The sequence below is a fragment of the Gossypium hirsutum genome, chromosome A08, assembly GCF_007990345.1.
Source record: "Gossypium hirsutum isolate 1008001.06 chromosome A08, Gossypium_hirsutum_v2.1, whole genome shotgun sequence".
Taxonomy (NCBI): domain Eukaryota; kingdom Viridiplantae; phylum Streptophyta; class Magnoliopsida; order Malvales; family Malvaceae; genus Gossypium; species Gossypium hirsutum.
The window spans coordinates 5850227-5865579 of record NC_053431.1 but is presented as its reverse complement, the minus strand read 5'-3'; the positions used below and the strand labels follow the sequence as shown (position 1 = coordinate 5865579).

General features: G+C 30.3%; 1 protein-coding gene across 8 annotated transcripts; it reads left to right on the top strand.

Annotated features, from left to right (window-relative positions):
- The first annotated feature begins 9992 nt into the window (after positions 1-9992).
- Positions 9993-13600, top strand: LOC107948282 (protein ABSCISIC ACID-INSENSITIVE 5-like). 8 transcript variants are annotated; one of them, XR_005900057.1, is made up of 5 exons: positions 9993-10700; positions 10903-11024; positions 11147-11176; positions 12107-12227; positions 13331-13600. XR_005900057.1 is itself a non-coding variant. In XM_041075733.1 (4 exons), exons 1-3 carry the CDS (start codon positions 10518-10520, stop codon positions 11161-11163), a joined length of 303 nt encoding a protein of 100 aa, XP_040931667.1. In that variant the 5' UTR covers positions 9994-10517; the 3' UTR covers positions 11164-11176; positions 12107-13600. The 8 variants fall into 8 exon arrangements, 3 of the variants coding, with proteins under 3 accessions (XP_040931667.1, XP_040931666.1, XP_016738262.2); XR_001697315.2 differs by having other exon boundaries at positions 9994-10700; positions 10947-11024; XR_005900054.1 differs by having other exon boundaries at positions 9995-10700; positions 10947-11024; positions 13337-13600.
- The last annotated feature ends 1753 nt before the right edge of the window (positions 13601-15353 follow it).

Below are 15353 nucleotides of genomic sequence, written 5' to 3'. Positions count from 1 at the left end.
TATACTTACTATTTCCACTATTGTCACTTATTATTTTATTTTAATATTATTATGTATTTATTTTAATATATATGTACATATTTATGTAGTATTATTAATATATATATTTTTATGTTATTAGTATTTCTAATATATATTGTATATGTTCACTTTATATATATTATGTATATATATATTTAGTATTATTATGTATACACTGCTCATTCCTAGTATTACGTATATACTTTAATATATATAGCACTATTAGTATTTTTAATATTATGTTTACGTCACTTCACTTATTATTATTATATGTTTATATATATGTTCGTCTCTATTTCGTGTTTAATACTATTATTATCATGTTTAATATCGTATATATTGACATTATTTTTAATATTATTGTCATATTTATTATTTGCTTCGATGTATTTCTAACTCTTTTATTTTTTGTTTCCCGCCCATTTTATATCATTTTGCTGTTCACTACTTTAAAGATTTTTATTCATGTTTTTTACTAATTTCAATAAATAAGGCAACGAACCGATTTAACATTAAGTCATCGATTTCATCGCTATGTTGGGTGAAATTCGTCAGCTCGTGTTAAAAGTGGACACCCTTCTAAAAAAATCGAAAACTAAAAATTCTCATTTTTCAATCGGATCACGATTAAATGTCAAATTGAATTCGTATTTTTGAAAATCAAGACAACACCTGTTTAATAAAGATACCAATTTTGGGTGTTGCGAGGGTGATAATACCTTCCTCGCACGTAATCGACTCCCGAACCCAACTTTACTTTGGTTTTTGACGTAAACTTAAATTCGGCCTTCTTTTTATTTAAAAAATGAATTTTCTTTTAAAAGAAAAGGATTTATTAGGTGTCCGATCACACCTAGGAAAAAAGATTGGTGGTGACTCCCTTTTTTTTTTAAATGTAAAGTCGATTTTCAAATTTTCAATAAATTGACTCAACTAGCGACCGAAAGCAAAAAAAATTTACGTCGCTACAATTTCTTATTTATTTCCATTGTCAAATTAGGGAACATTAATGGAATTGAGTGCTTTATTATCACATTGCCATAGTAAACTATGGACTTTCTCATTGTCACACATCACACACCGAAGCCATAGCCCTGTCATGGTCTTATACGGATCACATATCATACCGATGCCATATCCCAGATATGGTCTTATACGAAATCACATTATCACATTGTACCGATGCCATAGCCTAGCTATGGTCTTATACGGAAGTACATATCACATCTTTTCCTTCAATTCATTATGGTTATAAAATGAAAGCACTCAAAACCATTGTTCCAATTAATTTGTTTTTTTTAGTCATACATGATTTATTAATTACTATTATTTGATAGTTTACATCTACAATAAAATACTTTAACAATCATAAGATTTTCATATCAAACATTGAAATTTTTGCCATATGAACTTACCTGGGCTAATTTGCAAAAGTCATAGAAATTCAGGGACTATTCTTAAATTTTCTCCTTTCCACGATTCACTTCGTTTTCTTGATCTATAATTGTAAAATCATTCCTTCATTAGCATCTATTTAAATTCCATTCTATTTCACAATTTATGCCCTTAATTTTTAAAATTACACAATTACCCCAAATTGTTCAATTTTTACAATTTGGTCCCTGCTCAATTCATTCATAAATTAAACTAACTCCTTTCAAATATCATTTTATCTAAACTCTAAAAACTACTTCACAATCTTTGACATTCCAAGATTCAACACAAAACCCTAATTCCAACAATTTTCACAATTAGGTCCTAAAATAAATTTTTATGCAAATCTCTTCATAAAATCATCATATAATGAAATTAAAACCTTAATTCCATGATAAATCATTATAAAATTTCAGAGCTTATTCATGGAAACTTTCAAAATTACCCATGAATTCAAAAACTAATGAATTAAACAAGTGGACCTAGTTGTAAAAGTCTCGAAAACACAAAATTTACAAGAAATAATCAAGAATTGAGCTTACATGTAGTAAAAAAATGAGAGACCAGCTTAAAAGAACCCTTCAATGGTGTTTTTTCTGGAGAGGATAAAGAAAAATGAAGAAAACTCTAGATTTTACCTAATATATCATATTTTACAATTTAATTTTTACTCTATTTCCAATTTTGCCCCTTGTTCACATTTGGTTTTTATTTTTCCTGCACACTCATACGTCCAGCCCAAAAATAGGTGTTTAATTGCCTATTTAGTTCTCCTTTAATTATTACTAGAGCTATTTAGTCACATTTCAAAATTTTACACTTAATTCAATTTAGTCCTTTTTACCCAATTGACTACCAAAACCTTAAAATTTCTTAACGAAACTTTAATACTAACTTACTAACACTCCATAAATATTTCTAAAAATATTTATGGCTCAGTTCATGAATTTGAGGTCTCGATCTTCGTTTTTATCTCTTTTAATCTACAAATTTCTTTTAATTCATAATTTCACTAATTCAAAATTATTTCTAAAACCACACTTAACTTTTACTTACTAATATCTAAACTCACATGTCGGATTTAGTGATCTCAAATCACTATTCTGATATCACTGAAATTTTTGTGCCGTTACAATTCCTCCACTCAAAATTTGGGGTTTAGAAAGATGGGTTCATTTTTTTATGATTTAGGAAAAATGGGTTATTTCTTATAACGCAATTCTCATCTAGTGTTATTAACTTGACCTCTGTTAGCTTGATAAATCCCTTCATTTGGTAATGTCAATTTAGTATCTTAATTAGCTGAAAGACACAGATGCTACCAACACCTAGAAAGCATTTAGCAAGGGATGATGTTTGTAACACCCCTACCCGTATCCATTGCCGGAATAGGGTACGAGGCATTACCAGGGTTTACTGAACATTTTCAGATAATTCTGAGTCATTTATTATTCATATTTTGAAAATAATCATAACGTCTTTTTATTGGGCCTTCGAAGCCCAAAACATACATTAGAAACCAACCGGAATAAAATTAGGATCATAAAAAAAAAATTCGCAAAATCTTAAATTATATTTTCATCTCAGTACTTACCATTTCAATGCTCCTTATAATTAAACATGTTACCATTCAATCAATAGCTTGGCACTTGTCTAAGCGTCAAACAACAACATTGTTAGTATAGTTGCACATATTTCATATAAATTCAACATTGATATACCTATTTTCTCAACATATCACACTTGAGTTTAATAATAGTCTCAACTTACATAATTTTCTAGTATCAACATATCAAAGATAATTATATATGTACATGTCACAAAATAATTATTCTCTTACAGTTTCTTCATAAGCATATATCATTCATTTCGTTATATCAATATTTCATGCACCATCATTTCCTTATATCTTATGTATATTTATTTCGGTAATAGTTCGTATTAAACTTAACATAAATTAAATTCCTTGTACCTATACTTATTTCATTTATCTATCTTCTTAATTATTTCATACAACTATTTTGTACATATATTTCCATATGACCAATTCCTGTAAACATTTCACACAACCATTTTGTATAACCAATTCATATAACCATTTGTCATCTGGTACATATTACCTGAATATTAGTTGTTCAATAGATATCTTGGAGTCTCTCTTCCACGATCTTATTTATCTTCGTCATGATGCCATAATATCTTTCAACTATGGTTTTGCTCGTTTTCTGTCATGTTGCCATGGCATCTTTCAACCATGGTTTTATTCATTTTCCCATCATGTTGCCATGGTATCTTTCAACCATGGTCTTATTCATTTCATGTCACGTTGCCATGGTATCTTTCAACCATGGTCTTACACATTTTATATCAGGTTGCCATGGTATCTTTCAACCATGGTCTTACACATTTCATTTCAGAGAGCACACTCCCGCGAACCTCATCCTTACAGTGGGATTACCAGTCCAGGCTAAATCTCCTGCAACGGCAATTACTCTAACGAGCTTGGATCTGAATTACCAGTCCAGGCTAAATTCAGAACCTAATTCGGATTACCCGTCCGGGCTAAATCCATTTTCCACATATTCTTCGGGAGGGCTATATCAGGATAGGATCACCCGTCCGGGCTAGATCCTTTTTTACCGTCAATTCCTTTTTAGAGATCTATCGAATTTTTCTTTCATTCAACCGGGATTTCTTCCTATTTTATCAAATATATCAATGTTTCATTAATTTTCATACAACGAACATTCAAATCATATTCACATCAATAACATACAATCTCAAGCATTTAAGAATATAATTCAAGTTACATGAACTTACCTAGCGAAATTGCAGAAATATCAAGATTTAGGGGCATTTTGGTAATTTACCATTTTCCCGATTTTCACTCGATCTTAAATTGACAATTTCATTCAATTTATTAATTTAGATAATAAAACAATTCATTCCCTTCAATTTGGTCATTTTTGACATTTTTACAAAATTACCCCCTGAAGTTTTACTTTTATCCAATTTAGTCCTTAAGCCTAAAACATGCAAATTAGCCATGCTAGCTGGATATTCAAATTCATATATATTTTCCTCCTCCTCCTCTCCATTCTACATCCTTAATGTATATAACACACTTGTAAGTAACATCATCTATAATTTTTATTATTTACTTTTATGAATATTCAAGTTGTCCATTTGTGTCATAGTCACTAAATTATTTATATCTGAGCTATAGAACTCAAAATTAAGATCCAATAATTTTCCCTAAAACTAGACTCATATATATTCTTATCATAAAATTTTCAGAATTTTTGGTTTAGCCAATAAGTACAGTTTATTCTTTAAAGTTACCCCTATTCTGCTGTTTGATAGTTCTGACCCTTCTTCACTAAAAATTAATTATCTTCTCGTACGGAATTAGAATGATATTCCTGTTTATTTATATTGAAAATAGACTCATTAAGAATTCTAAATATATAAATTTAAGCCCATGATTATTTTTATCCAAATTTTGATGAATTTCCAAAGTCAGAACAAGGGAACCCGAATTCATTCTGACATTATCTCATAAAATTCATTATATCTCATTATTTAGAAATCCATTACTTACACTATTTCTACCATGAGAAACTAGACTCAATAAGCTTTAATTTCATACTTTGATCATATTCTAATTCGATTTCTACAATTTATGGTGATTTTTCAAAGTTAGTCTACTGCTGCTGTCCAATATTGTTTTAGTGCAAGCTGTTTATTGCCATTTTTCCCTTAAGCTTTAATAAATAACAATTTCGTCCCTACTCAATTAGCCTCTCAATTGAGCTGATTTTTCTCAATTAACACTTTATTCTATCACTTTAAACTACTTTACAACTTTTGGAAATCATAATTTCAGCACTAGATTTTAATTCCAAACATTTTCACAATTAGGTCCTAACTAATTCATTCACTTTACTAACTTAATTCATACTCTATTTCTATTCAAGTTCCATCCCAACTCAAATTTAACTACTAAATTTTCAGCCTATTTAACTAGTTTCGAAATTTCCTCAAATTAGCCCTTCAACATAAAACTTATGAATTACTTTACAATTCAATCCTTATTTCATTTCTAACTTGAATTTCTATCAATTTAACCCTTATTTCATCATTTTACTCAACATGAACATTATCTAGAAATCTAATAACTTTCAAAATATCAACTTAATTTCATCAAAATCTTATTCCAAAGCTTCTAAAACATCAAAATTAAGTAAAAAGGGCTAAATTGACTTACCTATTAAATTTTCAAGCTTCACACCTTAAATTTTCTCTTTTCTTCTTTCTTTTCTCTTTTTTTTTCTTTCCTTCCCCTTCTCTCTGTTTCGTTTGCTTTGTTTCTTCATTTTTATCCTCTTTTTTTTCTTTATTTCCCTTTTATATATATACACACACATATGTATTTATACTTAAATAATAAGTATTATTTATTTATTCATGTGTATATTATTAGCATATTTGTATTTATTTATAACTATACATTTGTCATTATTTAATATATTTATGATATAAAATCTTATAATATAATTATTTAATTAATAAATATCTTTTATAAAATAATAAATATTTTTTTAATATCTAATACATGTATTACAAATGTATGTATTTTTATCCACACACTTGTTTATTTTATTTACTATACATTTGTCTTTATACTAATTTATTTATCATATAAATATCTTATAATATAATTATAATAAATTAATTTAATATCATTTATTACTAATAAATATATATATTATAATTAAAATCTAAGTAAAAATCTTAGATTTTTACTTTATATGTCGTCTCACTTATGCTAAATGGCATAATTTTCATTTTGGTCCTTTTTATTTTCTTTTAATCTACAATTAAACTTTCACACATTATTCAATTTAATCCTTTTATCCAATTATCCTTAATTAAGCTAAATTCACTTAATTAAACTCTAATTAACCACTCAATTAAATTTTTAAATATTTTTGATAAATATTTACGGATCCATTTTTTAGTAACGGAGACTTGAAAATACACTTTTCTGATAACCGTAAAATTCGGGTTATTACAATGTTTGCCACGTGCACCATTTGTTTTGGTTTAACTTGAAGTCCATTTTAAGGTTTTAGTAACTTCAAAGTTAGTAATATATTTAAATTGGAGATTCGTTAGATGGAAGGGTGCCCAATTGTCATGTACCACTTCAGTTTTGACATGAAATTGACATTATGAGTGTTCTTAATGTCAAAGTGAATGTGTAACACCCCCTACCAGTATTCCGAGCCTAGAATAGGGTACGAGGCATTACCGAACTTAATATGATCAATCATGTAAAAATCAGCCATAAAATTTCTTCTAAATTAAAAACTTTCATACATATGTTTAACGTCCTTTATATGGGCCTATGGGGCCCAAAACATACATTCAGGGTGGTTCGGGACCAAACCGTAAACATATGAAACTTTTGCAACACTTAGAAAATTTTCACACTTTGGAGAGTCACACGCCCGTGTTTTCAACCCGTGTAACTCTCTGTTTATAACTTCATCACCCTTGTCAGTCGTACACTTCATATAAATAACAAGAAACGTGTATGGGCTCATTTCTCATTAAGTTTCTCATATATATACACAATTTCACGTTATGTAATCATACAACATATATCGCCATATCTCTGTAATCTAAATATATTTTTATAACAACTTATCTTGATTTCATACTGTTTCATATTTAAGCTTAAATAACCAGAGTATTTGAAATATCATCTTTATGCAAATAGTACACATGAGGTATATAATTCCATAATTATGAATAAACACATTTATCAAATATTTTCCATATTCATATACCAATGTCTCATGTCTCCATATATCAATAACCATCATTTTCATGAATTCCGAGTTCAATTTCATAATTATTTGTCTCGTGTTCAATTTATTCCATGTTGGAACTTTATTCATTAATACGTTTGAATTATCAATACATATGGACAGTACATTCAAGATGAACAATTATATAATCACAAAATAAATTCATTTATCAACCAAGTTCGATACTCATATCTTATCAACTCGTACTTCCAATATCACATAATTCCATGTAACACTTACCAAACTTTGTCAAATTAGTGAACGTCTTACAAAATTGAGTACTTCGTTTACTCGATGTCATAGTTCAACTATGGTCTTACACATCTTCATATATCGATGTCATAGCCCAGCTATGGTCTTACACGAATCACATATCTCACTGATGACATATCCCAGATATGGTCTTATACAGTAGCATATATTACACCGATGCCATATCCCAGATATGGTCTTATACGGAAATCACTTGTCACTTGTCACTTATAGCCGAAGCTACCACTATTCACTAATCAGGTAGCCGGAGCTACCATTTTCACAGATCAGGTTGCCGGAGCTACCACTTTTCACTGATCAGGTAGCCGGAACTACCACTTTTCACTGATCAGGTAGCCGGAACTACCACTTTTCACTGATCAGGTAGCAGAAGCTACCACTTTTCACTGATCAGGTAGCTGAAGCTACCACTTTTCACTTGTCATTTGTCATTGATTTGATAAGTGTAGCCGAAGCTATCACTTATCACTTTCACTTTTCCTTGATCAGATAAGTGTAGCCGAAGCTATCACTTATCACTTGTTGCCATGGTCCAACCATGGTCTTTTCCTTCAATTCATCTTGTCACTGAACTGAAATGCTCAATTTGATCATTTATTCAATTTTCATGCTTTTACATTATTCACGATTTTATCATCAACACATATGAAATAACACATCATGAAATTCATAAAATTAACAAATAATCACTAAAATTTATCCATATAAACTCACAAGTTCAATTTTTGTATGATAATGGTAATCATAATTTCATAATAAATATACCAAATAAAACATTATATCATTTCTAATCCAACACTTATCGATTATAATCAGGCATGTGATCAATTTATACACGACTCATTCATATATTTTTGTATATTTTCCTCCTCCTCCTCTCCATCCACATATTTAGTATAAACAACACACTTATAGGTAACATTATCCATAATTTTCACTATCTACTTATGTGAATATTCACTACAGGAAAATAGGGCTTTAGCGGCGTTTTTAAAGGCATTTTATCAAAAAACGCCGCAAAAATTGTAAAACACATAGCAATAGCGGCGTTTTACCAAAAACGCCACAAAAACCAGAGCAATAGCGGCGTTTTAGTCAAAAACGCCGCGAAAAACAGAGCATTAGCGGCGCTTTTGGCAAAACGCCGCTAAAAACCAGAGCATTATCGGCGCTTTTGGAAAAATGCCGCTAAAAGTCATATAACCCCTAAACCCAAAAAAATCATAAACACTAATCTATAACCCCTAAAACAATAATTATTAAAATTTATGGTTATACAATATATTAAATATTTTCTTATATAATCGTAAAAGAGATAGTATTGAATTTAAAATATCGAATTAATTATCATTATAGTTTATAGTTTATGGTTTAAGATATATGGTTTAGGGTTTAAGGTTTATGAGTTAACTATGATTTAAGATATATGGTTTAGGGTTTAAGGTTTAAGAGTTAACTAGTATTTGAAGGTTTATGATGAATTATGGGTTTAGAGATTATGATTAATTAGGGCTTAATGGTTAGGGTTAGAGTTTAAGGTGTAAGGGCTTGGGGTTAAGGGTTTAGAGTTTAGTGTTTATGGGATAGGGGTTAAGAGGTTTAGGGTTTAGATTAATTAGTATTTTTTAATTTATATATTAAATGATTTCTTATATAATTGTAAAAGAGATACATTACACCAAAATAGGTTTTAAGGGGATAGGGGTTAGGCGTTAAGGGAATAAGGGTTAGGCGTTAATGGGATTGGGGTTAGGGGTTAGGGGTTTATGGTTTATGAGTTAATATTTTAAGGTTTATGGATTATGTGTTAGGGTTTAAAGTTTAGGGGTTATGTGTTAAGGGTTTAAGTTTTAAGTGTTAAGAGATATGGGTTATGGGTTTGGGGTTTAGGATTTATGATTTAAGATTTAGGGGTAAAGGTTAGAGGTTTAGGATTTAGATTAATTAGTATTATTTAATTTATATATTAAATGATTTCTTATATAATTGTAAAAGAAATAATATTAATCTTAATATATTAAAATTATAATTATAGTTTAAATTATTTAAGAGATAATAGATAAACTTTATATATATATTATTAAATATTGACTATCATTAATTAATTATTATGGCTTCCAAATTATAACAAATAAAAATAAATATGAAAATTAAGAGATTAGTGCATTTTTAAAAAAACGCCACAAAAAATACTATTATAACAAATAAAAATAAATATGAAAATTAAAAGATTAGTGGCATTTTTTTAAAAAACGCCACAAAAAACACTATTATAACAAATAAAAATAAATATGAAAATTAAGAGATTAAAAAAACGCCACAAAAAATACTATGAAAACGACGTCGTCTTTTTTTCTTAAATTTCATCTTCTTGTGTCATGCCCGACACTTAGCCATTTTCCCCAAAATCCCAAAACAGATATCTCAAATGTTTAGCCATTTCCAGCAAAACCCCAAAAAAGATTTCCCCAATTCTCTACATTTCCCCTAATCCCTAAATTTCCCCCAAAATCCCTAAGTTTTTTTTAATAGTTCTTCGTTTAAGTAAAGCCCTTATATTTAAAAAAAATTCAAATTTTTTCAGGTATTAGGGAAATCGATTCGGCCAGGTTTTTCAGCATCTAGAGTTTCTGTCAATGTTGGAGAAGAGGTAAATATTCGAGTAATTCATGCTTATAGTTGAATGAGAGAAATGAGTGATGTCAAAGTTGAGAAACCAGACGATGAACAGCCGCAAGAAAGCAGCAAATTCCTAATGCAACCTGCAATAGTGTACCACAGCAGCAGGAAATAGGGATTCATAATGTCGTGAAAGAAACTGGATCTTCTTCTTGTCGTCTAAATGATCAGAATAAGATTATCAGAAATGGAGGGTGTTTAATTAATCCATTAGGGTTCCCATATAGGTCTCGAATGCAGGTTTTGGCTGCAGATGCACCATCAGGAAGTGGAGAGTTGCTCATAATGAATGATTTACCTGTTTACAAGAGAGGGAGGAACAAAATACAAGAAGCCATTGAAGAGGCTGAGCAAAAGAAGAGGAAGAATAAGATCAAAAACAGAATTTCAGCTGCAAAATCTCGAGCCAGGTCTCAGGTGCGTATGTGTGCGCAGTAGTAGTAGAATCTAGAATACAACCCCAAACTTAGCCAAGTTGTTCCATACAGTCATATCTAGAAGGCAGCATGTATATATATGCAAGCATACTAGTCGAAAATTACAATTCTTCCTTTCTTTTTCCTGTTTTATTAGTAGAGCTGAAACGGGAACTTAGTTCTTACGATTTTAATTTCCACAGATGTAACTGTTTTCCTATACTAAGGCTGCGATCTTGTTTTGAAGGAGCATACAAGATTTCTGGAAGAAAAAGTGGAGCAATTGAGAAATGAGAATGCACTTTTAAAGAAATTACTTTCCCTGGTGAGAGACCTCATGTTTCTTCTTGGCAAGTGGCAAGAAACTGAGAAAATATACAATATTTTCCTTATTTGCTCTGTATTACTTATTGATTTTTGGCCTTTCTCATCTTGCATGTGGATCAGGAAGCTGCAGCAGCTGAGAGACTCCCAGAGGTACTGATTTTATATGTCCAATGAACTTAATATATGGAGACTAATGAGGAGGTTTAAGCTCATCAAGATCAATGGTGGTGGTGAGACCGAGTGACAATATGGGATGACATAGTTTCATTTTTTAAGACATTATAGGATCTCCGTTATACATCAAATATATATAAAGAAAAGCTTTTTGTTTGCCTTCAGTCGACCTGGCTTTCAAAATATAATAAAGATAATTAGATTTGCAATGAGCTAAAGATAGATCACGCTACTGTAAAGTTTTTGATAATTTATATATTACTATTGCCTGCAAAAAACCATGGTTTCAATTATATCCTAATAGCTAGAATCATGAATCACTTGGATCTTAAGAAAAGTATACAATGTTAGAAGCTGCAATAGTTTTAATCTCTTTTGAGTTCATCATTCAGAAAAGAAAGATATATATATTTATAAGCATATTTTACAAACAAGAGAGATAAGTATGGCTGACTTAGTAATCAGATCTCAGCAGTAATGGATTGATAGAGTGCAAATGCTAAAAACTGCATAAACATTTTTTATCAATCAAACTTCATATTAGCATGAATTACTATAAGCATGAATTACTCGAATATTTATCTCTTCTCCAACATTGACAGAAACTCTAGATGCTGAAAAACCTGGCCGAATCGCTTTCCACAGTTTCGCTTTCTTTCATGTTTGATGTGCTAGTATCTTTAGGTTATCTTTGAATGAGAGAAATGAAATGATTTGTTTGGTTGGCTTGATATATATCTATATTTAATGGTAATTGGAGATATGTTTTGAGTGATTAGGAATATTATTCCTTCTGGTGCATACAGGGACCAGTTTCTATTAGTAGTAGTAGTTTTAAGTTGGTTAAGTATTTGTGAGGCAATAGTGTGCCCTGAGATCTTATAGATGATGATTGAACCTTCACAGAAAAGGCAAAGATTGAAGCTCAAATCTTAGCTGCTGAAGCAGCAGCAAAAATGAAGGCAGAGGTTGAGCTGAAAAAGCAACGGGAAAGAGACGAGAAGCTGCTGGAATTACATTACAAAAGGTTTTTATCTTTTTCTTGCGTTTTTTTTTTTGTCCTTATTATGTTTATATAGTGGAGGGTTTTAGAGGCTAGAACACTGTAATACCATATAGTATATACAAAATATGAAACAGACCATGCCATTATTTATTGAACAGGTAAAAAACTAATTATTTTTTTTCCCTTTTTGCTTAAATTAAAGACCATGCCATTAAGGTAAATGCATATTATTGTTGACTATTAATTATATTAACTATTTATTTTACATTAAATTAATGTTTAAACATAAAAAATAAAATAAGAAACAATCAAACCAACTGGTTTAACCTGTGGTCCAGCTTCTTTAACATTGGCATTTATGTCCTTTAATGTCGAACTCCTACATTTATGTCTTTCATTTTGAATTTTTAGATGATAGTAGCGTCAATCAATTCTTTGTCCCTTGTTATGCTATTAGTTCCTTTGTTTTGCATTTTCTTTTTTTCTTTTTTTGCCAAAGCCACTTGTCCCAGTTGTCATGTTTTTTTATACATTTCCTTGGCTATGGGGTTTTGCTTGGTAGTTATGCAGCTATTTATTGAAAGTTGAAACTCATGCCTGTTTTATGAATGCTTACATGCATGGCAAGCTGTTGTTAGCCTTTCTTTCTATTATGTTTGTTGCTTTGTATTAGCATTCTCTATGCTACTTGCCCTGCAAAGTTTCAAGTTTCCATTTTTATTAAAGATGGCAATCGGGTATTTGGAAATGTTAATTATCTGATCTTTGGCAATTTTGCCCAGCAGAATTAAGCTAATTTTATGGTTCTATCTTTAATTAATGCATGACTGAGCAATGCTTCCTTTACAGGTCAGTTTCCTGTTTCTTTGTCATGGATGGATGTATTTATTGGAAAATGGGACAAAGTAACTTAATACAAAGAAATTTTACATTTGATTTTCTATGCCTTTTAGATCACCTCTAATTTTAAGATTGATTGCAAATGCCTTTTTTCATTTTTTACAACTTTTTCTGACCAACAATTTATTTGTTACATATATGTTTTATTTTATTTTAATCGTTAATTGTATGTCACTAATGCTTAATTGTTATAATTTTTTACATAAATGTTTTTTTTACTCGAGGCTAAGAAGTTAGCATCACAATATCAAAAGGAAGCGGACAAATGCAATTCGGGTATGGACACGTGCGAAGAAGTAAGGGAGAAAGCTGAAGAAGCACTGTCGGCTCAAATGAAATTAACAGCAATGTGGGAAATAAGAGCTCGTCAGAAAGGGTGGAGAGAAAAGGTCGCCAAATCTAATGCATTTCCTTATTTCATTTAAGTAACTTCATTATAATGTCTTATTTTATTGATATTTTTATAATTAATCTAGTTTTTATTATTTATTTTAGTTTTGATTCTAAATTTTTATTTTTATTTTAATATTTAAGATAACTTGAGTTCTAACTTTTGGATTTTAATTGTGTTATTAATTTATTATTTTAAATTCTAAATTTAAATTCATTAATTTTTGTATTTAGTTTTACAGTTAAAATTTTAATAGAAAATTTTTATATTTATATCATTCAATATTTTGATAATGAATTTTAAATTTTTTATATTTTTCATGACTTTTATAATATTTTATAATTTTTTTTGAATTTCATGACTTTTAGCGGCGTTTTTGAGAAAAGTGCCGCTAAAGGTCATGGCCTTTAGCGGCGTTTTTAGAAAAAGTGCCTCTAAAGGTCATGGCCTTTAGCGGCGTTTGTGGGAAAAGCGCCGCTAAAGGTCATGGCTTTTAGCGGCGTTTTTTTCAAATAAACGCCGCAAACTTTAGAGGCGTCGGAAATAGAGACGTTTTTAGTGGCGCTTAGAAAAACGCCGCTAAAGGTCTAAAAAAACGCCGCTAAAAGTCAGTTTTGCTGTAGTGATTCAAGCTGTCCATCTGTGTCATAGTCACTAAATTATTTTTATCTTGAGTTACAGAACTCGAAATTAAGATCCATAAATTTTCCCAAAACTAGACTCATATGTCTTCTTACCATAAAAATTTCATAATTTTTGGTTGGGCCAATAAATAAAGTTTATTCATTGAAGTCTCCCTTGTTCTGCTGTCTGACAGTTCTGACCCTTCTTCACTAAAAATTAATTATCTTCTCGTACAAGATTCGAATGATGTCCTCGTTTGTTTATCTTGAAAATAGACTTATTCAGGATTCTAAACATATAAATTTAAGCCTCTAATTATTTTTATCCAATTTTTTATGATTTTCCAAATTCAAAATAGGGGAACCCGAAATCATTCTGACCTTGTCTCACAAAATTATAGCTCACTAATTTGATAACTAAATAAGTAGACCCAAAACTAAATGCGACAAAATTAACATTACATCAATGGATTCAAAATAACATAGTGAAGTTGTTGTGGTGAAAGAGATCTGTATACCAGTAGTTTTTGGTTCCAGGATTCCACTGCATTGGTGCCTAGATTGGAGGATCATTGTCATCACCATGATTCATTTCATGCATCAATAAGAAGATACTAAATTGCACGCCTGATTGACTTGTTAGAGAATAATGATGCAATATACAAAGGAGTTGAAGTGTGTAGGGACTCGTCAGATCGAAAAGCTACGTAAATTCTAAACTTATAAGTATATTTTCCATCACTAGTGTCATAAGTGATGAAGGAAGAGTGTTAGTATGATTGGATCCATCACCAACATGAAATAAATACCCAATTAGATAAAATGTCAAAAGGGCAGAAGGGGCCGCAAGGCCCTGGAAGGTAGATTTGACATATGGCTCCAGCTCGAATTGTTGTATGGTGGCTCTAGCTTTGGCTGAAGAAGTTGCGCTAGTCGACCAAAACCTCATATAACCGCAATAGACCCATTTGCACAAACCATTGCATTCATACCTTATTGGGATGGAAATTAATATCCTGGATAATGTTCCTATAAATGAAATACCGAGTTCACTGGCCCTAGAGCACAACACACTGTGAACGCTTTGTGCATCGATGCTTCTTACCCTTCAAATCTATTTTATAAAGCTGATCGAGGTTTTCTTGATCATTCAAATTTCTTGCACTAACTCAAACTATCATTTCTCCTTATCAAGTTGCTACCACTCCTTATTGTTGGAACAAGTGATGGGCA